Here is a 27,193-nt window from a genome sequence, read left to right as displayed (position 1 = left end):
AGAATTCTGCCTATTTCTACCTCTTGAGCACAAGGATTAAAGTTGTGCGCCACTGTGCAGTTCTTATCTAACAGTATGTAACTGAATTCTAAGACTACTGCTAGGAAAGAAACACGTAAGTACCAACGCCAGTGTGGGAATGTTGGCTCCAGAATAAAGAATTATCCTAAGCCAAGTTTCAGTAAAATAATTTTATTTCCTAACACAGTAAACATATACATCCAATAGGTGTCCGTCCACCTATGCACAAATGAATTCCATGTCCCCACAGCTTTGAGAGCTTACGTTTAGTAAAAGCTGTCTTGGTTGAGATGTGAGGTGTGTCTAGCTGGCTAACCTGAACATACTGGACCAGTCACAGCAGAATCTACTTCGTTAGCTGAGCTACAGAAATTAAGAGCCTTGAAAAGCGACTACACTTTGCGTCTAATGCTTCCAGGAGAACAGGATGCAGCCGTCTCAGCTCATGTTCCAGAGGAATCTCCTCAGTTCTTCTGGTGATGGAACCATTTATCCACTGTATCCAGGAAAAAAGCAAAACAAATTAGAATCTGTTAAAACTCCCAAATTCTCGACATCTAACAAAGAGATGGTACTCAGCTCAGTGTTTGCCCTGCGGCCTTCTCACTCCTTCCTGTTTGGAAATGTGGTCTCATATAGTCCCGCTGCCAAACTCTTGGACACCAGGGAGTAAGGGCATGTACTACCATGCCTGCTTGAATTTTTTAAAGTGGCAGAGCTCTTTTCTCATCAGAAGAAATGTAGAGATTCCCTTTTCTCTCCTTTGTTTTTTTCAGCAGGATCTTGCTGTGTAACCCAGACTGGCCTTCAGCCTGTAATCCTCCAGCCTCAGGTTCCAGAGTGCTGGGATTGCAGGTATGTATCTGTCACAGAAAGTTCTACGATCTAAAGAGGGGTCGGGTATTTGGATGAGAATGTAGAATACAGCCCATGCAGGGTCCCTCCCACAGTGTCCACATGGAATCTGAGGGGCCAGGGTGATAGAATGTGCCCTAAAAAAGAAAAGAAGGAAAAAGGAAAGGCGGGGTGCAGTGTCCGTCCCTCACATGTCCACTGCGGAACCTTAGCATAACTAGCATGGCCTGCCAAGGGAACAAAGACAGGCACAGAAGGCGCACAGCGCGGCCGATCCTACGTGTAGAACTGTAGGGCGTGGTTGCCAGGGACGGAGGGCAGCCAGGGCAGCTCGATGGGAAGGGGAAAGGTGCTGACCAGCGGGCACAGCGTTGATGTCAGCTCAGAGCAATGAGCTTTATGGACTTATGGAATGGTGACTGTGGTAATAACAACACACTGCCTATGAATTGTTCCTTCTGCTGCTGGGGATGAACACAGGTCCTCAGGCAGGTTACACACACACTCTTCTCAATCTACCCTCCTAGTCCTGGTATATATTTCAAAGTGGCTACAATTCTAGATTTTAAAGGTTTGCCCACAAATAAGTATGTGAGGTGACAGATTTCCCAACTTGATTTAATCTTTCCAAATTATAAACACGCATCAAAACAACTTATACCTATAACTATCTGCCAAGTAACAAAAAATACAAATCTAATTTGCATACAGACACATCACTCTCCCGTGACTGTTGTGCATTCAGGTCTTACCATCTGTCGGCAGCGAGCAGGCAGACTCACATGGCGGCGGCAACTAAAAGGAAACATTCAAATATTAACATGGAGTCCTACCCGAAGAGGGACCACTAAGTGCACACTGACAGAATTGGGAAACAATGCCAACAGGGGACTGTCCCAGTTTTTGGCTTTAAAAATAACTTACAGGAACAATATATATACACAATTTATACAATTGAGGTCAATATATACAATTTGTTCAATACAGTATTTCAATTTTTAAAAAACAGATTCCTTAATTTTATGTGCATGGCTATTTTCCTGTGTATGTGCACCACATACATTCTTGGTGGCTGTGGAGTGGGAGTCAGATCCCCTGGAACTACAGCTATGGATGGTTTAAACCAACGTAGGGATGCTGGGATGCTGGGAACTGAACCCTGGTCCTGTGGGGGACCAAGAAGTCCTCTTAACTGATTAGCCATTTTTCCAGTCCCTGTATACAAGTCTCTTAGTGACACACACAAAAATGTTTTTGAAATAAATGAAACCCAGCACGCATGTATCATGATTCCATTTTCCCTAGCCACGCCACGCCCCACTCTTTTTTTTGGAAACAGGGTTTCGAGGTGTGGCCGAGGCTAGAACTCTTGGCAATCCTTCTGACTCCACATCGGGAGCCACTGTGCCCAGTTTTGGTTTTCCTGTTCCTCTCACTGTCAGGACTCCTGTGGAGACAAAGATGAACCTAAACACCCAGGGCTCATCAAGGCCTTTCCTCACTGCTGAGGAAACTGTGGGAAATGCCCGGGCCTCATCAAGGCCTTTCCTCACTGCTGAGGAAACTGTGGGAAATGCCCGGGCCTCATCAAGGCCTTTCCTCACTGCTGAGGAAACTGTGGGATGCAGAGCTCAATTTCTTCTGTTGGCCAGTTTTGATGACATAAATGAAAATGTTTTTTCTTAAAAGGAAAAAAAAAAAAAGACTTATTTTTGTTTTATGTTTGTGTTTTGCTATGTGTATCTGTATTCCATGTGCACACAAGTGCCCAGGTTGGATCCCCTTGGAGCCAGAGTTACAGGTGACTGGTTGTAAGGCTCTATTTGGGTGCTGGGAACAGAACCTGGGTCCTCTGCAAAAGCAGCAAGCGGTCTTAACCACTGAGCCATCTGTCCAGCCCCATACATGAAAATATCTAGTTCAGTCTTTTCTAAGTCCAAATGAAATTGTCTAAAACAGCACAGAGGCCAAGTGTGGCACATACTCACACCACCACTGCCAGCACAGCAGTAGGCAGAGCTGTTATTTCAAAGCCAGCTACAACTGCTCAAAAAACGAGAGATGGCTCAGTGGCTAAGAGCACTGGCCACTCTTCCAGAGGTCCTGAGTTCAATTCCCAGCAACCACATGGTGGCTCACAACCATCTGTGATGGGGTCCGATACCCTCTTCTGGTGTGTCTGAAGACAGCGACAGTGCGCTCACACACATGAAATAACTCCCATGACAGCAAGGTGCTGCTGGAGGTGCTGGTCTTGAGCAGAGTTCTGTCTATCATCCGTTAGCATCAAGGGAGCACGCTTTTTGTGTGGTTACTCCCCTGTCTTAGCTCCATGTAAGTCAATAAGCTTCCTATGTGGTGTCTTGTAGGAGATGGTTTGACAGTGATGGGTTCCAGGCTACAAAGTACCCTGTGCGTCCATCAGTCTGGTAAGTACCCTGTGTGTCCATCAGTCTGGTAAGTACACTGTGTGTCCACACTCTGGTAAGTACACTGTATGTCCATCAGTCTGGTAAGTACACTGTATGTCCACACTCTTGTAAGTACACTGTGTGTCCATCAGTCTGGTAAGTATACTGTGCATCCACACTCTGGTAAGTACACTGTGTGTCCACACTCTGGTAAGTACACTGTGTGTCCACACTCTGGTAAGTACACTGTGCGTCCACACTCTGGTAAGTACACTCTGTGTCCACACTCTGGTAAGTACACTGTGTGTCCATCAGTCTGGTAAGTACACTGTGTGTCCATCAGTCTGGTAAGTACACTGTGTGTCCATACTCTGGTAAGTACACTGTGTGTCCACACTTTGGTAAGTACACTGTGTGTCCATACTCTGGTAAGTACACTGTGTGTCCATCAGTCTGGTAAGTACACTGTGTGTCCACACTCTGGTAAGTACACTGTGTGTCCATACTCTGGTAAGTACACTGTGTGTCCACACTTTGGTAAGTACACTGTGTGTCCATACTCTGGTAAGTACACTGTGTGTCCACACTCTGGTAAGCATACTGTACAGTCCACACTCTGGGTTTTATAAGTTATCTATCTATTCTGCTGTTGGTCGACTTTGGGCTGACCAGTACCAACCAGTCTTCAGTTTTCCCCTCAAGCATCTGTCTGTCTGTGTTCAGAGTTCTGACCTTCAGATGTCACACAGTAATGTGCACATGAAAGACACTCCAATGCTTGTTGCAACCATTATTTCTTCCCTTGGTGCACCCTATCTATCGCTCAGCCACCCAGTGGTTTCCAAGCAAGCATTACGTACAGCGTCCACAATGGCTTTGGCAGCGTCAGGATCACACTTGAAGGGGCTCTCCGACACTGTGGTGTTCATGCTAGTGAATGAAACGAACATAGTCAGAGCACAAATCAACAATAATGCCTTCTCATAGTCTTAAAAACTAAGTTCAGCCTGGGGGTGGTTGTGTACACCTTTAATCCCAGCATTTGGGGGGCTGCAGGAGGAGGGTGGCGCAGTCAGATCTCAGAGTTAGAGAAGTGCCTGGTCCCAGGATAGTGAGTCCCAGGATAGCCAGGGATACATAGAGAAACCCTGTCTTGAAGGAAAACAACAACAACAAAAAAACAAACACAAAAAACCCTAATGGTGATAATTGTAGACCAGATGGCGGGGGTTTTTGGTTTTTGTTTGTTTGTTTTGGAGAGACAAGGTCTCACTATGTAGCCCAGAATTCACAGAGAATCTGGGGATTGAAGGTGCATGCCACCATGCCTGGACCAGATAGCATTTAAATTTGGCTTCACTGAAAGCATTCTCACGCATCCTACATTCTGATTATTTATTTTGGCAGGTTGATCTATTTCACATCTCTCAGTTGAGACTTAAGAATCTGACACTGTAGTACTCACTAAAATATCGGACAAACACAAATTAAAATCTGTAAAATCTTTCCTAATTCTGGAAAAAAAAAAGGATGAAGCTAACAAATAAAAAACCTGCTCTCATTAGTCAAACTTGTAAAATAAATACTCCTCATAGAATTAAAAATACTTCAGGAGAATACAGCTAACAACTTCAAAGAATTCAGAGACCTTGACAGAAGTTAGACCCCTACAAAGACGTTGCCCATTAAAACCAACAAATGGTTGGAAGCAATCAATGATTACCAATAGGAATGATGAAAAATAGCCGGGCAGTGGTGGCGCACGCCTTTAATCCCAGCACTTGGGAGGCAGAGGCAGGCGGATTTCTGAGTTCGAGGCCAGCCTGGTCTACAGAGTGAGTTCCAGGACAGCCAGGGCTACACAGAGAAACCCTGTCTCAAAAAAAAAAGAAAAAGAAAGAAAGAATGATGAAAAATGGCTTAGGGACAACATAGACTGCTATGCCCTGGGTAACTGTTACCTGGCTAGCCTGCTATTATAGGAAACTTTCTCACTTTCTCACCAGTTTCTGCTGTTACTAGGAAACCCTCTAATGCTAAGATTGATTATATATTCTGTTATATTCTGTGCCCTTGGAAACCAGTCACAATAGAAGTCAGTAGAACTGTTTTGTACAGTTACCAAAATCAGCTTGGACCAGAACCAACTGCCCAACAGTACTTCCTGCACCTATGTATAAGCTTTTATGGTATAAGCTGCCCCTGGGATGGATCCCAACGTGAAAGAGACACCTGCACCAATGTAAGACACTATTTGGAATGGACTTCCATTTTGAGTAGTGGTCTGGTAAAGTTTAAGTTCCCAAGACTTCCCTGGGAACTGACATCCTGGTTGGCAAGTTAAGACAGGAGTGTGAGACAAGTCCCATCCTGGTAGACACGTTAGGACATGAATGTTAGACAAGGCAAGTCTCCTGCCACAGCTCAATTCCTCATCGAATGGGAGCAGGATAACTGTATAACAAAGACATTTAGGCTCCTAAGGAAATCAACCCCCTATCCCTAAATCCTGATTGGGGAAATAACCTGGCACAGATGTTTGTGGATTTGGGGCTTAAAAGTCCTGTAGGATTTTAATTTGGGGTCATGGTTTAGTTCCCAAATCTAGACCATGGCCCTGGTTGACCAGTCCTGTCTGACTGAAATCAGTGTTCAGTGTTCGTGTGGTTTGTGAGGTGTTTCCTGGACCCCCAACAGGATTACTAAACAGACACGGAGTATTATACAATGTGAAAGGCAAACACTTATTTCACAGTACTCAGGAGCAGAGGCAGATCTCAGTGAGTCTGAGGCCAGTCTGGTCTACAGAGCTTCCAGGACACCAAAGATACACAGAGAAACCTGTCTCAAAAAGCAGAAAAGAAAAAAAAATAGATAAAGAGAAAACAATTTTTTTTTGTATTTATTTGTGTGCAGCTAGGATCTTGCATGCATTAGGAAATTAGTCAACCAGTGTTAATTCTCAACCCTCTTAAAATTGTGGAGTTTTGCTGGGCGGTGGTGGTGCACGCCTTTAATCCCAGCACTTAGGAGGCAGAGACAGGTGGATTTCTGAGTTCCAGGCCAGCCTGGTCTACTGAGTGAGTCCCAGGACAACCAGGGCTACACAGAGAAACCCTGTCTCGAAAAACAAAAACAAAAACAAAACAAACAAAAAAAAATTTGTGGAGTTCTTTAGATTTATTGTATGTGTATGAGTTCACTGTTGTTGTCTTCAGACACACCAAAAGAGGGCATCGGATCCCATTACAGATGGCTGTGAGCCACCGTGTGGTTGCTGGGAATTGAACTCAGGACCTCTGGAAGAGCAGTCAGTGCTCTTAACTGCTGAGCCAGCTCTCCAGTCTTAAAATTATATTTTATTACTTGAGACAGGGGCCTCTTATAGCCCAATTTGGCCTCAAATTGGCTATACACTAAGAATGACCTCGACCTTCAGATACTTCTCTGGTTGCTGGAATTGCAAGCACGAGCTGTGATAGCTGACTTATGTGACACCAGGGTGGGAGGGAGGGGTGTGTGTGTGTGGAATCTAGGGCTCTGCATTCCAGGCAGGTCCTGCACCAACACACTACTCTCGGCCTTAGAGAAAAGCTAAATTTTAAAGTTATGACTAAGACTGTAGATTTTCTAGCAACTAAACTTCTTCCTAGCTTTCCTACAGCAAGTTAATGTTAATCTGTCTTTTTTCTTTTCTTTTTTATTTTTTTTGGCTCTCTATGGAAGATATATTTGAATTCTTAGTCATCAGGGAGTGGCAGTATTTGAGAAATATTAGGGGGTGTAGCTTATTGGGGTAGGTGTGGCCTTATTGGAGGAAGTGTATCACTAGGGTTGGGATTTGAGGCTTCAAAGCCCATACTGGGCCCAGTTCTCTTGGCCTGTGGATCAGAATGTAGCTCTCAGCTCTTGTTAATGCCACACGTGCTACCGTGACGATAACGGACCTCTGAAACTACGAGCAAGCCCCCGGTTAAGTATCCCTTTATAATCACTGTGCCTCTTCAGAGCAGTAAGACAGTGACTTAAGACAAATAACCTCTTTATAATAAAATTATGACTGATTAAGGCCTTTTAAATCCTTTTTAAAAAACCATTTTTCTTGTGTGTGTGTGTGTGTGTACATGTACGTGCACACGCATACCACAGTGTATACAGAAATTAGAGGACAATTTATGGGAGTTCCTGTTGGCGGCAAAAGCTTTTACCTGATGAGCTCCTGAAGCTCACATTTTGCTTTTGTTAGATTCTCCAGTATTGAGACCTGAACCTGGTATTTTCAAAATAAAGTACCAACAGTTATTCTAGAGTGACTCTGGTTAGGCTCACAGCCTGCTTATGTTTCGTGTTTGGCAAGTATTAATTCCTCAATTAACATAACTATTACTACGAGTGGAAGTTCAATGAGCATGAGATCCTGGTGTGGAAAGACTGCGTTGTTCACAGCAGTTAGCACAATTAATAAACACTGATCCCCAGAGAGCTCGGGGACTTGGCAGATTACTGGTCCACAGGGAGATGGACAAAACCTGACTGGAATCCAGCCAGTTGTGCTTTCTGGGAAACGAAGCCACAGCCACTGAGGTGTGGTATATACTGTCCCACCAACCCTAAGAACCATGGTGGAGAGGACACTAGCCTCCCTCCCTGCAGACACACAGGGTCACTGCTCTCCTGAGCCAGCTTCCGTTTCTCTGGAACTGTTTTCAGTCTGCATAAAGCGATGCTGACAGTCCTCCAGGCACTCTGACAAGAAGAGGCCAGACTCCATCCCAGCCCGGCTCACACATGGCTCTGATCACTTGTGCCGCAAGTGATTCATCCAGCTGAATCATCTTCCTAGCACTAACTCTTTTTAGCTTTTTTCCTACACGAATCCAAGAGTATACAGAGGCAGGCAGGCATGGAATTAAGTTAGTATACCTGTGAGTCTAGTATATGGTGTATGCACCCCCCCATCCTTGCTAATAATGTATTGGCAACCTAGCTACTTTATGTTTGAGCACTGTGCATACACACCCCTCTGTGAAAATGACACAGAACTGTTGTCTAACTTTCTCTGCCCCTAACAAGTATTAAATAGAGAGAGTCTGTATTCAAGTATATTTCCAATGTATCCTATATATATTTTTGTTGTTGTTTTTTTGTTTGTTTGATTGTTTTTTCAAGACAGAGTTTCTCTGTGTAGCCCTGGCTGTCCTGGAACTCACTCTGTAGACCAGGCTGGCACCGAACTAAGAGATCCGCCTGCCTCTGCCTCCCAAGTGCTGGGATTAAAGGCGTGCATCACCAGTGCCTGGCCAATGTATCTTATATTAAGAATGGAAAAGCAATTTGTCTTGAACTGGTTTTGGTTGCTCGGGGGGCGGGGGAGGCAAAACTGTGTCCTCTAATAAATAACCTTTTAGGGAGAATCCCTTAGTATCTTACATGCTTATAATTAGTCATGCACAGGATTGTGGGAAGGAACGTGCCCAACAGGAAAAGATACACCCTAATCTATCAAGACAGAGTAATCCCTTTCTAATCTGTATCACAGTTCCACTCTGGACAGACGAACTTTACTATTTTTGCAAATCTGTATGCATCCTTGTTTTATTTAGATCTTTGAGTAAGAGGCAAGGATTCTGGGAACACCTGCTCTGTCCTTACCACTGGTAACATTACAATCAAATGTTTGCTGTAAGCTGGAAAAAGAGAGCTAACACTTACCAACTGATTCCTTTCCCATCTGTTTTCTTAGTCACCAATGCTTTCCAATAATCGTGGGTGTTTTTAATAATGTCAACTGCAAACTCCTGTAATTTGAAGACAGGCATTAGGATAGTTTATAAGCTCTCTTCTTACCACTTACATTTCCCCAAAATAGATTTTTTTTTTTTCTGTTTGAGTTGGGAAGCAATTTAACCAAAGGAAGTTTTGTTTAAAAAGGGAGATATATTTCTTTAATATAAATAAAAGACTAATACTATCTTGCATCTTTAGAATCTTCTTTCATGGGTAATTTTGGGGGAATTGTGAGCCCAGGGCCTTACACATACTACAGGGCCAAGCACTTATACATACAGGGAAGTGTAGCATCAGATGGGAACAACACAGGAAGATGCTAAGGCTCAATACAATGCGCTAAAGCTACAGTTTTAAAGGATACATGACCTTGTCTTTAAATTCCGCATTGAATGCAAACTCATTTTCTGGTTTTCCATCAGGAACCTTATACCTTCTAAACCAATCAACGGTAGCTTCTAAGTAGCCAGGTTTCAGCCGTTCAACATCAGAAATATCTAATGAGAGAAAACCGACATCACACGATGAGTAAAATATTTAGGCATTTGACAAAAATATCAAGTTTACATTGAGATAGATACAGAGAAAAGTATAAAGAAGCCTAAGATAATATCAGAGCTCAGAAGAGAACAGTTAAAAATTTAAAATAAAAATTCATCCTGCATCTTTGACATTAAAAGTGATCAAGCCTGACTAACTGCTATTAGATCCAGGAAGAGAAATGAGTGGGGCTGCATCATCAAACCGGTTTGGCAGCTAGTGGCATTTCTGTAAGAAGGGTATGAGATACTAAAAAAGGCAAGTTGAGGCTGTATGTCAAAGGCTGGAACTCCAATTACACACCAGAAAAACCCCAAGAAAAGTAGACTCAATTGATACCCACTTATGGGTGGTAATAATACATTTCAAGTACAGTCAATGCTACACAGAGAAATCCTGTCTCAAAAAGCAAAACAAACCAACAGGCCATGAGTGGTGGCACACATCTTTAATCCCAGCAGTTGGGGGGCAGAGGCAGGTGGATCTCTGTTGAGTTCAAAGCCAGCCTGGACTGCAAAGTTCCAGGACAGCCAGGGCTACACAGAGGAATGATGCCTCAATAATGACATTAATAGTTCACTGATTGGCTTATTTTGCAGCACTGGGATCAAAGCTAGGGCCCTGTACAAGCGAGGTGAGCACTCTTCACGGAGCTAACTGCCTAACCCGTGAGTAACACTCTGAATTCACGTGGACTACTTGACACCATGGGCATTCTAAGTCACAGAATTCCTGCTTCACACAAGACAAGTACCAAGAAGTCAAGGCAGGCATGGCGGCGTGCAGCTGTAACTCCAGCACTCGAGAACGCTGAAGCAGTTGGGTGTAGAGTTCAAGACTAGCCCGACTACAAAGCAATTCAAAACCGACAACAGAGGGACTTGGGCTCCACCCTTGACACTAGCACACTCACATACATTTCTTGGCAGTCTGTCTGCATGAGAGATTTCTCTTCTTCCTTGGCTTCATATTTGTTCTTTATGTGATCTCCTGGGTATTTATCTGTCCTGGGTTACAACCCAAAAGGTCTGTGTGCCTGACAATGCTCATCGTTCACTGCCGCTTTTGTTTGTTAGGTTTTCGGAACAGTGTTTCCCTGTGTGGTCCTGGGTGTCCTGGAACTCATGCTGGCCTGGAACTCAAGAGACCTGCCTGCCTCTGCTTCCCCAGTGCTGGGAATAAAGGAGTGCGCTACTACCGACTGGCATTCATAGCTTTTTGAAATCGTCATAACCGGTGCTACCTTTACCCAGCAACTGGGGCAGAGACAATCGGATTTCTATAAATTTAAGGCCAGCATGGTGTACCCAAGGAGTTCCAGGACAGCAAGGGCTACAGAGAAAGACCCTGTCTCGACACCAACAGCAGGGTTAGAAGACTCCAATGCCAGGCTTCCCGTTTCCTTACCGTTATAATTGGCTGCGTCTGGATCGTCCACATTAATGGCAATGACCTTCCAGTCGGTCTCACCCTCGTCGATCATGGCCAGTATGCCCAGGACCTTCACCCTGATTATCTCACCTCTGGCACACACCTGAGAAACAGCCAGCGTCAGCACACTCGGTATTACAAAACAAAAGCTGAGGAAGAAAGGGGTGTGTGTGTGTGTGTGTGTGTGTGTGTGTACTTAACAGACTCGAGTAAAGCTTTAATTTTTAATACTTTTATTGTCAACCATGATGGCACACACTTTTAATCCTTATACTCGGGAAGCAGAGGTATGTGGATTTCTGTGAGTTCAAGGCCAGACAGCATAGACTATGCAGTGAGACCCTGTCTCAGACACGTACATACACATACACAAAGTGTGATGGAGTATAGGACTGTGTAAGGGTATCTTGGTTCATGGCTAGGCATGGGCCTGGAACCCCAAGACTCCAAGGGAGAAACGGCAGGCTTCGGCCATGTCCCCAGAACTCAGAGTCCTGACAGGCAGTCTAGTCTCCACAGACCTACAATGTTCAGTCATGTAGGCCATTACAGCCCCTCCCAAAGTGCACAGGTAGAAGGTGTAACTACAGGCCTCAGGCCCTAGGGATTTACATACTAATGAAGGCCAGAGGGCGGAGGAAATTAAGCATTCTTCCCAGTACCTCACCCTTTCTCCCTCCCTATTTAACTCAGATCTGCCCTGAATTTCATGGGGGTACATCCAGATCCATCCACCATCCGCCATGACAATAAACCGTTTTGGAACCAAGGACTTTCTCATGTTATTGGGGCCTGCTACAGCCAAAGTCTCCAGCCTCTGGAACCTTAGACCTTTCTCCTGTTTGTGGGACCTGCCGCATGGAAAGCCTCCGGGACACCACTACCACCATGGCCTATTTTCCCACAATGGAGGTGGGGAATTGTACACATGCACTTGCACTGCATGCTTGTGGAGGTCACTGGACAACTCTGTCAAGTTAGTTCCTCCCCAACCCAGGCCTCTTTTGATTTTTTTTGAGACAAGATTTCTCTCTGTAGCCCTGGCTGTCCTAGGACTCACTCTATAGACCCAGCTGGCTTAGAACTCACAGAGATCTGCTGCCTCTGTCTTTCAAGTGCTGGGATTAAAAGCTTGTGCCACTACCCTCTGCTCTGCATTCTTTAAAAAATAAAGATTTAATTTTTATATGTATGTTTTGCCTACATGCATGCACATATACTATGTGTGTGTCTTGTGCCTGCAGAGACCAGAAGAGGGAGTCAGATCCACTAGAACTAAAGTTATAGACAGTTGTAAACTGTCAAGTGGGTTATGGGAACTGAACTCAGGTCCTCTGTAAGAGCAGCCAGGGTTCTTGACTGCAGAGCCATTTGTTTAGCTCCAGACTTTCATCTATGAGCCCTGAGAAAACAGCAGCATAGTTCAGGGTATTTAACCATTTCTACACCGTCTTTGACTGTGCTATATCAGGTCTCTATAATTTGTTTTGGACATACCTGTGTTATGCTTTATCGTTTGTATAAGCCACTGAATTAAGCTAGTCACATGTCTTTACAGTTTTCACATGCCTAGCAGACTGAGGCACTGGGGTTAATCCTCAGAACCACCACAAAACAGAAATTCTGACTTCCAAATCTAACCACATGGATTTGGGTTGTTTATTACTTTGCTGAGCTTGAGATCTTGAGTTTTAGAACAGCAACGCATTCGACAGGAGCCCCCCCCCCCCCCCCCAGCACCTCTCGCATGAGGAGAACCTGGCTGGAGTCCTTCAGGGATCATCCCAAATCCTTCAGGAGGCCTGACTATCCACAAGTGCTCACAGTTCATCCACACTGAATTTCAAAATAGGGAAAATTCAACTTCATTACCTTGCTTCCAATCTCACAAACGTCAATTGGGTCGTTGTCACCACAGCAGCCGGTGTGCTTGTCACTGTGTCCAGGGTCTTCCCACGTCTAAAACAAAGGGAAGGTTAGAGCACAGCCCTCTGATACACGCTGCCGACCAAGTGCAACACCCCACGAGGTCTGCTGAAAAAATAGAAACCTGCTGTTTCTAAAACTGTTACAGGCTGGATATATGTGGTGGTGCATGCCTTAGAACCCTGCACAGCCAAGGCAGAGGCAGGTGGATCTCGGATTTCAAGGCCAACCTGGTCTACAAGTTCCATGACAGCCAGGGCTACAGAGGCTCTGTCAAAGGGAGAAAAAAAGGAAAGAAACAAACAACTTTACAATCCTCACTTAAGAACTTTTAACTACACAGAAGAATTTTAATTAAATGTTGGAGCTTCTATTATGCATATAGTGCTAAGCTAAACGTAAGCTTCAGAACAGAGAATGGAACTGGGTATGTCAATATGTGCCTTTGATCCCAGGAGACAGATGCAGGCAGATCCCTATGAGTTCCAGGCTAGCCAAGACTACACAGTGAGGTCCTGACTCAAAACCCAAAACAAGAAAATGATCCTACAAAGAACAGATAAGTCATATGATGGTGCATGCCTGCAATCCCAGCACGTGGAAACTGAGGCAGGATTTCAAGTTCCAGGCCTCAGAGGTCTTACTAAACCACACACAAAGACCCTGGTGTCTCAAACAGTAAGGGTGGAGGTTGGGGGAGTGTAACTCAGTAGGAAAGCCCTTGCCGAGCATGTGCAAGGCCCTGAATCTGAGCTCTAGCACTGGAACAAGAAAAACATGTTGATTAGCTGCTCTGGGTACTTAGTATATCTATCGCCTATCAGCTGGAGCCTCTTCATCACAGATTTCTGCAACCCAGAGCGCCTGGAATGGAAATGCTAACCTACGACGGTGAACGCATCATTGCTGGCTGGGAGCCAAGGCTGAAATTACTGCCTTTCTCTCTTTGCTAAATTGCAGGCAGAGCATCTCACAAAGAACTTAGCAAGTGTGCTGCTGGCTGTTGGGTTTAAATTGCAGCTGTTGTTAGGTTCTTTTATTCCTCACCAGAACACACTCATGACTTGGATTTACTTGCCCATTCAGCTAGAGGAGAAAGATCAAAGTGAACAGGGATAAAGCAAGACTGCTTCCAACACTCGGAAGGCAGGAGTCAGCCCGGAGAAGAGCGCAGCACTGTTCCCCCGAAGGGACCACACATCAAAGCCAAATACCAAATCAACTCAGAATAAAGGGCTGTAATTGGGGCCGACAAATGACTCTGTGATTACCCAACAAACTAGATGAGTCTGACCTACATTTTAATAACCTATGGCCTTCCACAGTGACTCCACTTAATATCTCCTAATGATGAATAGAGAACAAACCATTACCCACAGGAAAAACTAAATTGGACACATGTTAAGTGTCACAGGATCAAATGTATGTCCTTTACTAATAACAGATACAAATCTTTTTTTTTTCCTGGTTTCTTGAGATAGGGTTTTTCTGTGTAGCCCTAGGTAGTCTTTGAACTCAAAGATCTGCCTTCCTCTGTCTCTGAGTGCTGGGATTAACCCCTGGCACTCGCCATCCAAAAATTAAGAACCATCCTACTATTTGTTTGCCATAGGGAGGAAAACAAGGCTTTGGCTGTTTAAGGAAAAAGGAGCTCCTCTTTATCCTGCCGCAAAGCCTCTGACCACAAGAAGAGCCAAGCCTCCACGTAAACAGCAGTAAGGATGCGAGTGGGCAGGAAAACATGAAGGGCTCTTTCCTTCCAAACAACTGTCCAGGCTGAGTGTGATTTTTAGAGGAACAGAGGGAGACGGGTGCATCTGCACCTCCATGTGGTGTGGGCTTCTTTGGCAACATGAGTCTTGCTAAAACTAAACTTTCAGCTCTCCGTCTTGCTTCAGCCTCTGGAATGCTGAGTGTGTAGGTGTAGGTGACATCTGGGTCGAAGTCAGGGCTTGTGTTGTTAAATTCCACTTTAAATTTGTCCTTTTTCGAATGAGTTAGCGTGTGTGGGTATATGTGCCATTAAGGCCAGAGGACAACCTGGAGGAGTGAGTTCTCTCCTTCTGCCATGGGACCTTGGAACTCAGGTCGCCAAGCGTCTGGCAGGCACCTCAACTGCCCAGTCACCTCTCTGGCACTGGCTGTATTTTTCAGAGACAAGCTCTCACTATGTAGATGTGGCCGTCCTAGAACTGGCTATGTAGACCAGGGTTTTCTCCAATTTATGTCCCTCCTCCTGCAGGCTGGGGTAACAGGAGTGTGCCCTAGGCCTGGCTAGAAACCAAGGCTCTAAGTACCAGGGCTCCCTCATCTAACGAGACTCGCTACTGAATGTATGAAGAATGTACAGTCTGAAGTCTACGGTGAATCCATAGAAAAAGAAACATTTTAGAAAATCTAAGTTTAAACATAGACATATTCCTTTTAGTTAACCTTGGAAATAAATCATTAAAATAAAATGATCCTGCCCAATGCTTTCTGCTCTATGACAGCCAGCATTTTCTACAGTTAAATGCTTGATCAAAAGTGAGTTAATTTTTTTTTTTTTTTTTTTTTTGGTTTTTCGAGACAAGGTTTCTCTGTGTAGTCCTGGCTGTCCTGGAACTCACACTGTAGACCAGGCTGGCCTCGAACGCAGAAATCCACCTGCCTCTGCCTCCCAAGTGCTGGGATTAAAGGTGTGTGCCACCACCGCCTGGCGAGTTAACTTTTATTAAGCTAAAAAAAAAAGAGAAAAGTACACGTACCTGAGGGATGGCACCGTAGTTCCAGATATACCCTTTATAAGGGAACAGATTGGCAACATAGCGGAGCTTCCCCTTTTTCACGTCTTGCTTGATTGGGTTTAAAGGGTCCTTTGTAGCAATCTGAAATGAAATGCCAGATGGTTGTGCGACACGACTGGAATACGGATCCGAGAAAACAAACTCCGTAGGTATTTCCCCCCATTATCCCTCCTTCAGGGTTTGTTTCATCCCTAACATGTAGAGAGCTGAACTAAAGGCTCCTCCGAGAGCTGTTATGCACAACAACACTCCAGAAGAGGAAAAGAACATTCACTAATTCCAGGAAACAAGACAGGCAGAGGCAGGCAAACCCTGTAAGGTAGAGGCCAGTCTGGTCTACACGGTGAGTTCTAAGACAGCTGGACTACATAGGGCGATGCTGTCTCAAAAGACTAAAACCTCCAAGTGATGCAAAGTAAGATCGGTTATGAAAGGCAGCCATGTTACTTTCTGCCATCAGAGAAAGGAAGCTCAACAAAGGCCATCAATCGAGCTTTCCCTGCTGAGACGCGCAGGAACGGAGAGCTCTGGACGTGGCCACACAAGCCGGAGGCCCTGCACTTGGGAGGCTGGGGCAAGAGGAAGGAGAGGAGTTCAAGGCCAGCCTGGCCTACACAGCAACACCTTACCTCAATGAGACAAAAAGAAAAAAAGAGAAGCGAACATTGGCAAGCCGCTTTGGGGCCATGAGAAGCAGTGGCAGGGACAAGCAGAGGCCTGGGGAAGCAGCCTGGGACGTGTGTGCTGGCAGCACAGGAGTAAGGTTACCTGGAGCCGAGAAAAGGCTGGCTAGCAGGGAAGGCAGACCTGGGAACCAGTGAGACCAGACACAGGAAACCACAAGTCTGAACACTTCTCATCTTTAAACAAATCAGTTTAGCTGGATAAAAAACTAACAAACATGCTTGGGGCTGGGTAGAGGGCTCAGCAGTAAGAGAGCTTGCTGCTCACAGAGAGGAACCCAGTTCAGTTCCAACAGCCATGCTGGGCAGTCCACAACTACTTGTGACTTGTCCTGCAGCGGATCCTATACACTACAGGGCTCCGCAGGTACCTCACTATATGTGGCACACTCAGACCCACACAGAAAAAACGAATATAAATATCTAAGTGGGTCCTAAAGATAACGGAGATGCAAGGCTGACGATGTCTCTTACCTCCATTTTTGCATTTGACCAGCGTGGAACCTCAACCACCATGTGGAACACGTCCTGGAACGACAGAGAAGGTGAGTCAAGCACAACTCCTCCAGCCTCTCCTCCTCTGAAGTTAAACTATCAACTCTTCCAGACAACCGAGCTAAGGAAGTTTCGACAAAGTGCAGAGGGGGTGGGTGGGGGTGGGGGCGTTAAGGACAGCAAACAGAACATGGTAGAATCAAGGCAGTAGGTACATGGTTATCCACAATATGCAATTCTCTGGACTTTCCTGTTTTAAATTTTCCATAATAAAGTAGCTGGGAGTTTTCTCAAAAGAACCTTTCCAGAAAGGAGGATAGTTTTTAAATAGACATAAGACAATTCTTCTCTCTGGAAATGGGTGTCTTCAGGAAAGCCACCAAAGGCTGCTGCCATTCCCTGCAGTGTCCTGGAACTACACAGAGATGCTCTGTACGACGCACGCAAGCCAACCAAGTGCCTGCCTCCATTTCAACACCAACATTAATCAGATTACCAACAGGAGTTTCCAAACTTGGCTGTTCTCCGAAGTCCTTCCAGAAAGATCCAGGGCTTGACATTAATGGCAGGACGACTTCTCTGATATTCTAACTGGTGGGGATTCTAGTGTAATCACATTTTAAACTGACTCCTGCATTCACAGGCAAAAATCCCTAGAAGCCAGCAGTTTAAAAACACACATGTCAAGGCAAAGATAGATTTGACAAAGGCTCCTGAACTGAAACTGAACATCAATTTGTCAAAACTGTGATTTTTATCATGAAATAAGCCCTTACACGAAGAGTTTCAATTCACAGCCTTTACAAGGGCACAAATCAATCTGCAACTGTTTTTTTTGTTTTGTTTTTTAAAAAAGCATATCCTTCAGTCAGACAAGGTACACATTTAGAACCCCAGCACAAGGGAGGCAGGAACAGGAGAATCATGAGTTTGTAGCTTTCTTGAAGCACACAAAAAAAGAGTTTTAAAAAAGAAAAGAAGGGGGCTGGAGAGATAGCTCAGTGGTTAAGAGCACTGACTGCTCTTCCAGAGGTCCTGAGTTCAATTCCCAGGAACCACATGGTAGCTCACAACTATCTGTAATGGGACCTGATGCCCTCTTCTGGTGTGTGTCTGAAGAGAGCAATGGTGTACTCAAATACATAAAATAAATAAATCTTAGAGAAAAAAAATGTTAAAAAAAAAAAAGAAAGAAGCAAATAAAGGGTTTTAATTTCCAACAGCAGCATCCCAGAGAACCACAAGGTGGCAGTGTTGCAACATGAAAGATTAAATGGGGGGAGGGGGCGGGAATCAAGGAACTTGGTAAATTTTTTTTTTTTTTTCCTTTCGCCCCGAGAAATGCCATCTAATGCCTGGACACTGCAAATGCCTGTGATCTCAGCACTTAGGAGGTAAAGGTAGGAGGCTCAGAAGACCAGCCCCTTAGACATATTAAGCTCAAGGTTAGTCTGGGCTACTTGAGACCCTTTCTTAAAACATAAAAAGTGAACCCACAGGATGACAGCAGGTAGAACAGTGTGAACCTGTGACAGACGATGGGAGTTCATGAGTAGCAGATCGAAACAAGGACCAGCAGCTTGAGCTGAATCACTGGGAACAACCCTGAACACTTTAGAAATGAAATGACAAAGGACACAGACTCTACAACTGCTCACTACTGCAAACCTGTAAACGCAGAAAAGAAAAGACTCGGAAGGAAGGAAAAAACCCTCAGAAAAATGCTAAGAAAAGAATTCTACAGGGCTGGAGAGATGGCTCAGAGGTTAAGAGTATTGACTTCTCTTCCAGAGGTACTGAGTTCAATTCCCAGCAACTACATGGTGACTTACAACCATCTGTAATGGGGTCTGATGCCCTCTTCTGGTGTGTCTGAAGACAGCTACAGTGTGCTCATATGTATAGAATAAGTTTTTTTTTAAAAATCTGCATTCTTTTTCTTTTCTTTTTTTTTCTTTGTTTTTGTTTTTTTTTGTTTTTCCGAGACAGGGTTTTCTCTATGTAACTCTGGCTGTTCTGGAACTCACTCTGTAGACCAGGCTAGCCTCGAACTCAGAAATCTGCCTGCCTCTGCCTCCCAAGTGCTGGGATTAAAGGCGTGCGCCACCACCACCCAGCACAAAATACATTTTTAAAAGCTGGGATGCAGCTCAGCTGTTGGGAAGCTTAACATGCATGAAAACCTGGGATCCATCCCCAGCCCTGGACAAACCAAGCATGACGCACATGCCTATAGTCCAGGAACTTTGGAGGTAGAGGCAGGAGGATCAGGAATTGACAGTCATCCATGTTTATAGGTAGTAGCCAGCCTGGGCTACATGAGAGCCTGTCATGGAAAGATAACTGAGGCGTGGACGTTTGTAGTGTGCTAGCCCAACATGCGTGAAGGCCTGGGTTGGACTCTTAGCGGCTCACAGACCAGGTGTAGCAATACACACCTGAGCTCCAGCACCCGGGAAGCAGAGGCTGGTGGAGTCATCCTCAGCTACATAGAAAATTCAGGGCAACACAGTCTACATGAGACCCTGCCTCAGAAATAAACAGACACTGTCCCACCTAACTTCAGTCTGAACACTTTATCAGAAGAGCTCACAGGGTATTTATTTATAAGGACATGCTCCTGCCCAGTGACAGCACTTGTCTTGAGATGGAGTTCTGCTATGTAGTGCCAGCTTTAAACTCAATCTCAGCCTCCTGAGTGCTGGGACTAGGGAAAGCGTCACCCCACGCAGCCTGACAATGGCGCTCTCAAAAAAGTACCAGAAAAAGAACAGGGCTTCAACATTGCTCACCAAATGACAAGGAACTTTAATCTCCTTCTTCCATCCTGAGGACATGCTCTAAGAAGTTACAAGTAAACAAAAGACTGGAAAGGTGCTCCATGGAGGTGCTCCATGACAGCACTGGCCACTCTTCCCAAGAACCTGGGTCGAGTCCCAGCACCCACATGACAGCTCACAAACATCTGTAACTCCAGTCCCAGGGAATCTTCTGGCCTCCAGGGAGGCACCAGGCACACATACAGTGCTCAGACATATACGCAGGCAAACACTTGTACATATTATTTTTTTAATTAAAAACAAAATCTGAATTATTCTGCCTATAACTGAGAGTATACCTGAGAAAAATACATCGGTCAAAGCTGTCACACCACTTTGACATCTAGGGGTGTAACTTCCAGCAAGTGACTCCTGTGACTGCCATGCCTGCTGCTAGTCTTTCAGAGTACCAAATAGATTTGTCTTCAAAAAAAAAAAAAAAAATTAATTCAACCAAAGAAAATGCGATATATGCCAAGGGGAAGACTGGTGCTCAAGAAATAGTGTTAGGAGTCAGAGCTTAAAACATACAAACAACAATAACAACAACCACCAAATACACACCAAAGGTCCAACAATACATGAGTTGAGTATTCCCTAATCCAAAACGTTTGGACCGCGGCTGATGGGATGGCTCGTGGGATAAAAGTGCTTTCCAGCAAGGATGACAACCTGAGTTCAATCCTTGGAACCCACACGGTAAAAGAGAACCCAGTCCTACAAACTGTCTCTGCTGTGCGGCTGCAGCATGAGGTGGACACTCCCTATGCACACATTCTCACTTAAATAATCGTAAAGATGGTCAGGCCCACACATGTTTCCCATTTCAGAGATCCTTAGACTGACAGAATTCCATAGGCTCTACTGGGTGAGCACATTTATCCAGTAATCCTCTGAAACCTGAGACTGTGTGTTCAGTTTAGGGATGCTGGAGTGGGGAGCCTTTTGTCCTGAGATTAAAGCATTCACTTAGCCCAGTCAAACTCACTCCTGGAGTTGGAAATAGGCATCTGCACCCATGAAAAGAAGCGACTTAATCTGCCATGTCACCTAAGAACAGGCACCTGTTCCCTCTTCAGAAACGCTACAGAATGACTGAAATTTGGTGAGAAACTCTAACCATACCTTTTATTGTCTATTCTTTACCAATCTAGCAAGATTTTTGGGTTTTCATTTAAGCATTAGTCTATCTGATTAATAGCTTGACTTTTGCCGGGCAGTGGTGGTGCATACCTTTAATCCCAGCACTTAGGTGGCAGAGGCAGGTGGATTTCTGAGTTCGAGACCAGCCTGGTCTACATAGTGAGTTCCAGGACAGCCAGGCCTACACAGAGAAACCCTGTCTCTCTGTGTAAAAACAAAACAAAACAAAACAAAACAAACAAACAAACAAAAAGCTTAATTTTTTTTTTCAACAGAAGAAAAGATACAGCTTCAGATTTATATGTGCCCCATCAGGAGGCTGGAAAACAGAGTCAGTACTAGTATTTCACATAAGCACTGAAGACACCGCCCAGAGAAACACCAAGCTTGGAAACTGTAGTATTGAGTTATGGTAGGTGAGCATTTTAAGATCTGGGTGTGGTGTATGCCTATAATCCTGGTGGAAGTAAACTGAAACTCAAGGACCTGAGCCAGGGGTATCAGGAGTTTGAGGTCAACTTTCACTGCACAGAATAGGCCTTACTAGATTGCCTCTGATCCTTGCTACTCAGGAGGCTGGGGCAGAAAGATGATGGTGAGATCAAAGCCTGCCTGGCTACATGTGCAGAATGAGTTCATGCTACTCAGTAAGATTCTGTCTCCAAAATAAAAACAGGGCTGGGGGTTGTGTCCATCACCCCAGGTTCAGCTCTCAGTAACAAGAGGAAATAAAACTCAAAATCAAAACCAGACTCAAGCTGATCTCTATCTACCCATGTTGCAATTGCTTATACTAGGCTGAGTCTGACATTGTTCTAAGTTTGTTTTGTTATTTTCTGTTACCTCTGTGTACTGACTTGGTAGACATTCCCACGGACAACTGCTTTTATATTTGAGCCCAAAGTAGAGTCGACACAAAACACATTTCTCCAATTAACAAACAACGAGAGTAAGCCCCTGCTTTGCCCTTTACTACCCAATATACTTGGACAGAATCCGAGCAGGATACCTGATTCACAAGAATTTCCTAATCTAGCTGGCTTGACTTACCTAATGCAAAAAGCAAACTCAATATTGTCCAGACTGAAAGGTTCTGACATGGAATAAAATCTCTCAGTCCTCGGACATTTTTCTGTCAAGGAGCAGAGTCCCCAGAGTCCTTAAAAATATCCTCTTGTTAACTGCACACCCTCACAACCTACAACTGCATACAAAAATGTCAGGGTCAGGGACAGGCAAGGAATGAGAGGCCTCACCAGCTAAGGGTGCTCTGTCATCCACAACCTTATCTGTATTCAAATGAAATAACTTCCTTAAAAACCAAAGAACTTTTGCCGGCTTCTCGGATAGTAATGAGAAACTGGCTCTTACAGTCTGAACACTGGTGAAATTCAGCTGTCGCAAGAGCCTGTACTCTTATGAAAAATAATCTGATGAAATACACTGGAGGATGGAGGTGCACACCTTTAATCCCAGCACTAGGGGGGGCAGAGGCAGGTGGATTTCTATGAGTTTGAGGCCAGCCTGGTCTGCAGATAGAATTCTAGGACAGCCAGGGCTCCACAGAGAAACCCTGTCTTGAAAAGCAAACAAGCAAACAAACAAACAAACAAACACGATTACATCACAGACACAACAGGTCCAGAAGACGTCACCACCTCAGAGAATGCTGAGAAATGACGTTTTGCAGGACACCCAAGTGTCATCTCATTCCCTCTTCCCGAGTGTCGTGAGACCGCTCTAAGTGCAGGAGTCACAGCTGTGGTAACCCTTGGCTGTCCAACCACTTGTGAACATGGAAACCCAGCCCCGTACTGACATACTTCCCACCTCAGCACACCAGTGTGCAACGGACACGAGCACCCGTGGACATACCATCAGTAAGCCCATTCTCCCAAGTTCCTATGTCTTCGTAACTCAGAATATCCTGAGGTACTAGTGTGAAGCACACTGCAGTATGAGGTACATCCTATTAAGCCATACGACATAATTCAAGCCAACCCAACAAGACAGTTCAACGGGGAAGGACTCAGCCACTCAGATCCACTGTCAGGAAGTCATAAGTAACGGATTGGCGAAGCCGAGTAAATACAACTGCGCGGCTCCCATAGGAAGGCAAGTCCAATTAGAGGTCCTTCCTGCAGCGGCAGCATATAATTGGCTTTGTTTGCTTCACTGCCTCCAAAGCGGGGCCTGGGTCAGACAGCTTCTTCTGAAGCTACCTACAGACTGGATTTCTTGCTAGAGTTCAGGTGTCAGGAGAACTATATAGTACACTTTCTGGTAGGAATACAACTCAATGTGTTTATCTATTTCTCTTATTTTTTAACTTAAAAAAAGTTATCATGTGTATATGACATGTGTGCACGTGCACACGCATACACATGCATAGACACATGTGTAGCGGTCGGTTCTCTCCTTCCGGGGCAATTGGTTATTTTGGTTTGGCTTTGTTTGGTTTTCTGACCCACTGCACCAGCCCGATGGGGTCTATTTCTAGCTAAGGAAACAGTAATGCCATGCCATGAAGTGAAGATCTCAACCTGACAATATTATTCCATAGGGAATCCACATGGACTAGTTTATCAACACTGAGCTATGGCTCAAGAGGGTCCCAGAGAAGACCCAGCAGGCAAAAGTGCTTGGATCCAAGTCTGCCAACCTATGTTTGATTCCTGATACCTACATGGTAGAAGAACTAGCTCCAATATGCTATCTTCTGATCTACACACACACCACTGCCCCCAATAAACAAATAAACAAAATGAAGTTTGTCAGCATATGCAACTTTTCTAAACTCAAAACGCTTTGCCTTTAATGTGACTCAGAATTCCTAAAAGAGGCTGGAGACATGGCTCAGCAGTTAAGAGTACTGACTGCTCTTCCAGAAGAGCAATGTGTCCTGAGTTCAATTCCCAGCACCCACATATTTATATAAAGCTTTTTTCCTAAGAAAGTAAGGATTCTTACTCGTTTGTGGTAAACCCACACTAATCTGTGCTAAGTTAGATTTCTACAGTTCGATGGTGCGTACAAGAACAGACATTTCTTTTCAGGGCTGTGTACTTACCTTTCTTAACATTGTTTGCAAACTCACTAACCTACTCAAAATACTGAGTTTTCTTGTACTTACTGAGTTTACTTTTAACGATTAATAAACATCCCACATTCAAAATTCTGTGCCACATGGTTTACTTTAAACCATTAATGAAGTCAGAAGGCTTCAGCTCCAAACACACATACCAATGTGACGCACAGGCACAAAAAGGCAGCTTAAAAACTTCTGCCTCGATTCCTCCCCTAATTTATAGCTGCTTCTATAATCCAATGATCTGATTCAATACTGGCCTGTTAGCTACTCAATGAGCCTTTAACTAAAAGCACAGGAGGCATTTCAAGTTTATGGAGATTAAGAAAATTCAATATTTACAACTAGGGATATGATTAAAGAGACTGTGTTTGCTGGACAGGGTGGTGTGACTTTGATCCCAGCACTCCAGAGGCAGAGGCAGGCGGATCTGTGAGTTCAAGACCAGAGTGAGGTTTTTTTAAAAAAAAAAAAAAAAAAAAAAAAAGCAGGGGCGGGGGTGGGGATCATTTTTGAATGACAGGATTCTCACCTTGTCTGCATAAATTGGAACATCATGAAATGGAGAAATGTACTGCCCTTTCTCATTTTCTGTAAAATAAATAAGAAAAGCTGTTGTGACTGGTTACATTCCCAAACGCACAAAATACACGCTTCTTAACAGCAACATTTTATTCCTATACCATAAAACAAGAACGAATAAAAATCAAGGGACTGACGATACAGGACAGTGATTAAAACAGTTCTCCCAGCACAGGCAAAGCCCATGGTTCACTCCTCCTCATACCGAAGGGAAAAAACCAAAACAAAACATAGGAGACCAATTTTGCGGCTGAGCCTTGTAACTGCATGCCTGCAAACTCAGCAACTGGGAAGATCGGGAGTTCAAGGTCATACCCGTCCACACAGTGAGGCTGGAGGCAACCTAGGTCAGGCTACAGGAGACCCTGTCTCAAAAATACTAAAAACCAAACAGAAACAAGACAAAATAAAAACCAGCACCCAGGTGGCCAAGGCAGAAGTGCTTTGTGACTTTGAAGCCAGCTTGGTCCACATAGGAGGCACTTCTAACCCAGCCAGGGCGACAGAGAGACGCTGTTTAAAACCAGCTAGAGCATAGTTTGCAGTGCTGACCCTCTTGGGGACCAGGTTTTCATCCTATGTGCCATTTCTGCTTTACACTGGGTGTTACTTCCTATTGTGAGTGCAAGGACTCAGCCGAATTCCTCCCACCTCCAGCCCTGCAGAGCTTACTTTATAAAAGACGATCGAATTGCTTTTGACTGATTTTATTTCAGTTAACTGCTTACAGAACTTTGATGAACTACCTGCAGGAAAGGAAAGGGACCCACCAATTTACTATCTTAGGAATTCACACTGTCTGACGTGAGACTTCAGACCTACTTCAGCACTAGGACTTTCCTTCAGAATGATCTAGTCACAATGATATATCTTCTATATTCTAGAACTATCATACCTGAAAAGTAATTCTAGTCCAGTTATCTGAGCTTTGAAGAGGTAGAAGTAGAGGGATCAAGAATACAAGGTCATTCTTTGGCTATATAGTGAGTCTGAGGCCAACCTGGGCTACATATATAAGACCCTGCCTCAAAAAATAAGCCAGGTGTGGTGGTACAGGCCTTTAATAAAGGGTTTCTCTGTGTAGCCCTGGCTGTTCTGAAACTCACTCTATAGACCAGGCTGGCCTCGAACTCACAGATCTGCCCTTGTCTGCCTCTGGAATGCTAGGATTTTAAGTTTATTTTGTGTAGGGCTGAATGCATAGCTGTCCTCGGCTCAAACTGGACTTTTATCTGTTTTAAAGAGATTGGAAAATATAACATTATTAAGAAAAAAAATATTTGTATTAAGAATGGATGCTGTCAGGTGTGGTGCCTGAACCTACCCATATCCTAGTATCTGGGAGGTTGAAGACAATTCCCAATGACCCAACAGGACACTGATAAATTCTGAAGCTAACACTATTTCTATGACAAAGTTCCTATATTCTGCCCTTACTGTTTGATTCTACAGTTAATTAAAAAGAGGCCCACCTTCCTGGATCTTCCCTTCTCTTTATTACATGTATGTTTAGGAGATCACTGTCCTTTTTGGCTCCAAACCAGACTTCCATTCTCTGTTCATTCTTTCAGGAATGTCTATTGCCCTTTGAGATTCTTGCCCAGCCCTTCAGATTAAACATAAAGAGATTACAAACTGTAAGGGCCTTTGCTAACAGCATCGAAAGCCTCTGTTAGCACCATGAATGTATACCTACAAGCTAAAGGCTTCCAGGAGAAACCCAGGTAGCTTGCAAGTACCTACAAGGAAAAGGTGACAACGTGGAAGGCCGATCGATCGACTCCACCTTTCGGAGAGCAGGGAGGGGGTTGGGTGGGGGTTTAACTAGTACGTCGGCCTCGGGTCCCTGCACTCAGGTTAACCTGGCTGTTCTCCCTCCAGGTCCTCGGCTGGACGTCACCCATTTGCCTGGGGAGGCAAAGCTTTCAAAGAGCACTCCCGGCCATCAGTGCTTCACTGAAGCCTCACCAAACACGAGGCTAGAGCCGGGAAGACCTGGGCCTCAAGTTTCCCATCTCTAGAACACCGGGAAGGGCTCGATCCTGTTAGGCACAGAATTAAGGTCTTGAGGAAATCTCTGTCCTCCATCCCGCGATCCTGAGGCCAATCCTCTTAGGCGGTCTGTATCACCTCCGGACACCTTCTAAGGGTGACTCAGTGGTTTCCTTCCCCACGTGGCCCAAGTTCGAATGCGTGGAAGGAGCGCTCGCGGTGGGCACTGGGATAGCGGCCCTCGCTGGTCCCGCCGCCCGCCCGCCCGCCCGCCCAAGGGGAAGGGGACGAGCCCGCCCGCTCGTTCCGAGTGTCTGGAATGAATGGGCGACCGGGCCCTGGGTCCCCGCCACTCACTGATGAAGACGCGGTACTCGAGGGTGAAGGGCGCCGCGCGCTCCTCGCTGCTGAAGCCGCTCATGGTGTCGGAGATGCGCCGCCGCCGCCGCCGCTGCCGCCGCTGCCCAGCTACACAACCACACAGTCCAGACACCGGGCGGCTGGACAGAGGAGAAAGCCCGCGCCTGCGCACCACGAGCTGGCCGGCCGGTCGCCGGCGCCGTGCCTTTAACGCGTGGGGCTCGCCTTGCACCCTGCCCCGCCCCACCCACCCGCGCAGGCGCACTCTGCTCGA

The 27,193-nt window shown here is 45.1% G+C and overlaps 1 protein-coding gene across 1 annotated transcript; it reads right to left on the bottom strand.

Annotated features, from left to right (window-relative positions):
• Nucleotides 1–176: 176 nt before the first annotated feature.
• Ppa1 (pyrophosphatase (inorganic) 1) lies at nucleotides 177–27,105 on the bottom strand. Its single transcript, XM_028776833.1, has 11 exons — nucleotides 26,917–27,105; nucleotides 24,518–24,576; nucleotides 16,915–16,968; nucleotides 15,719–15,838; nucleotides 12,918–13,004; nucleotides 11,022–11,148; nucleotides 9,444–9,571; nucleotides 9,000–9,085; nucleotides 4,148–4,217; nucleotides 1,629–1,671; nucleotides 177–517 (listed from the first exon to the last, which is right to left on the bottom strand). Exons 1-11 carry the CDS (start codon nucleotides 26,978–26,980, stop codon nucleotides 486–488), a joined length of 870 nt encoding a protein of 289 aa, XP_028632666.1. The 5' UTR covers nucleotides 26,981–27,105; the 3' UTR covers nucleotides 177–485.
• Between the last annotated feature and the right edge of the window lie 88 nt (nucleotides 27,106–27,193).

This window comes from Grammomys surdaster, unplaced genomic scaffold (genome assembly GCF_004785775.1).
Source record: "Grammomys surdaster isolate TR1022 unplaced genomic scaffold, NIH_TR_1.0 273, whole genome shotgun sequence".
Classification (NCBI taxonomy): domain Eukaryota; kingdom Metazoa; phylum Chordata; class Mammalia; order Rodentia; family Muridae; genus Grammomys; species Grammomys surdaster.
This window is presented reverse-complemented; position numbering and strand designations above follow the sequence as displayed.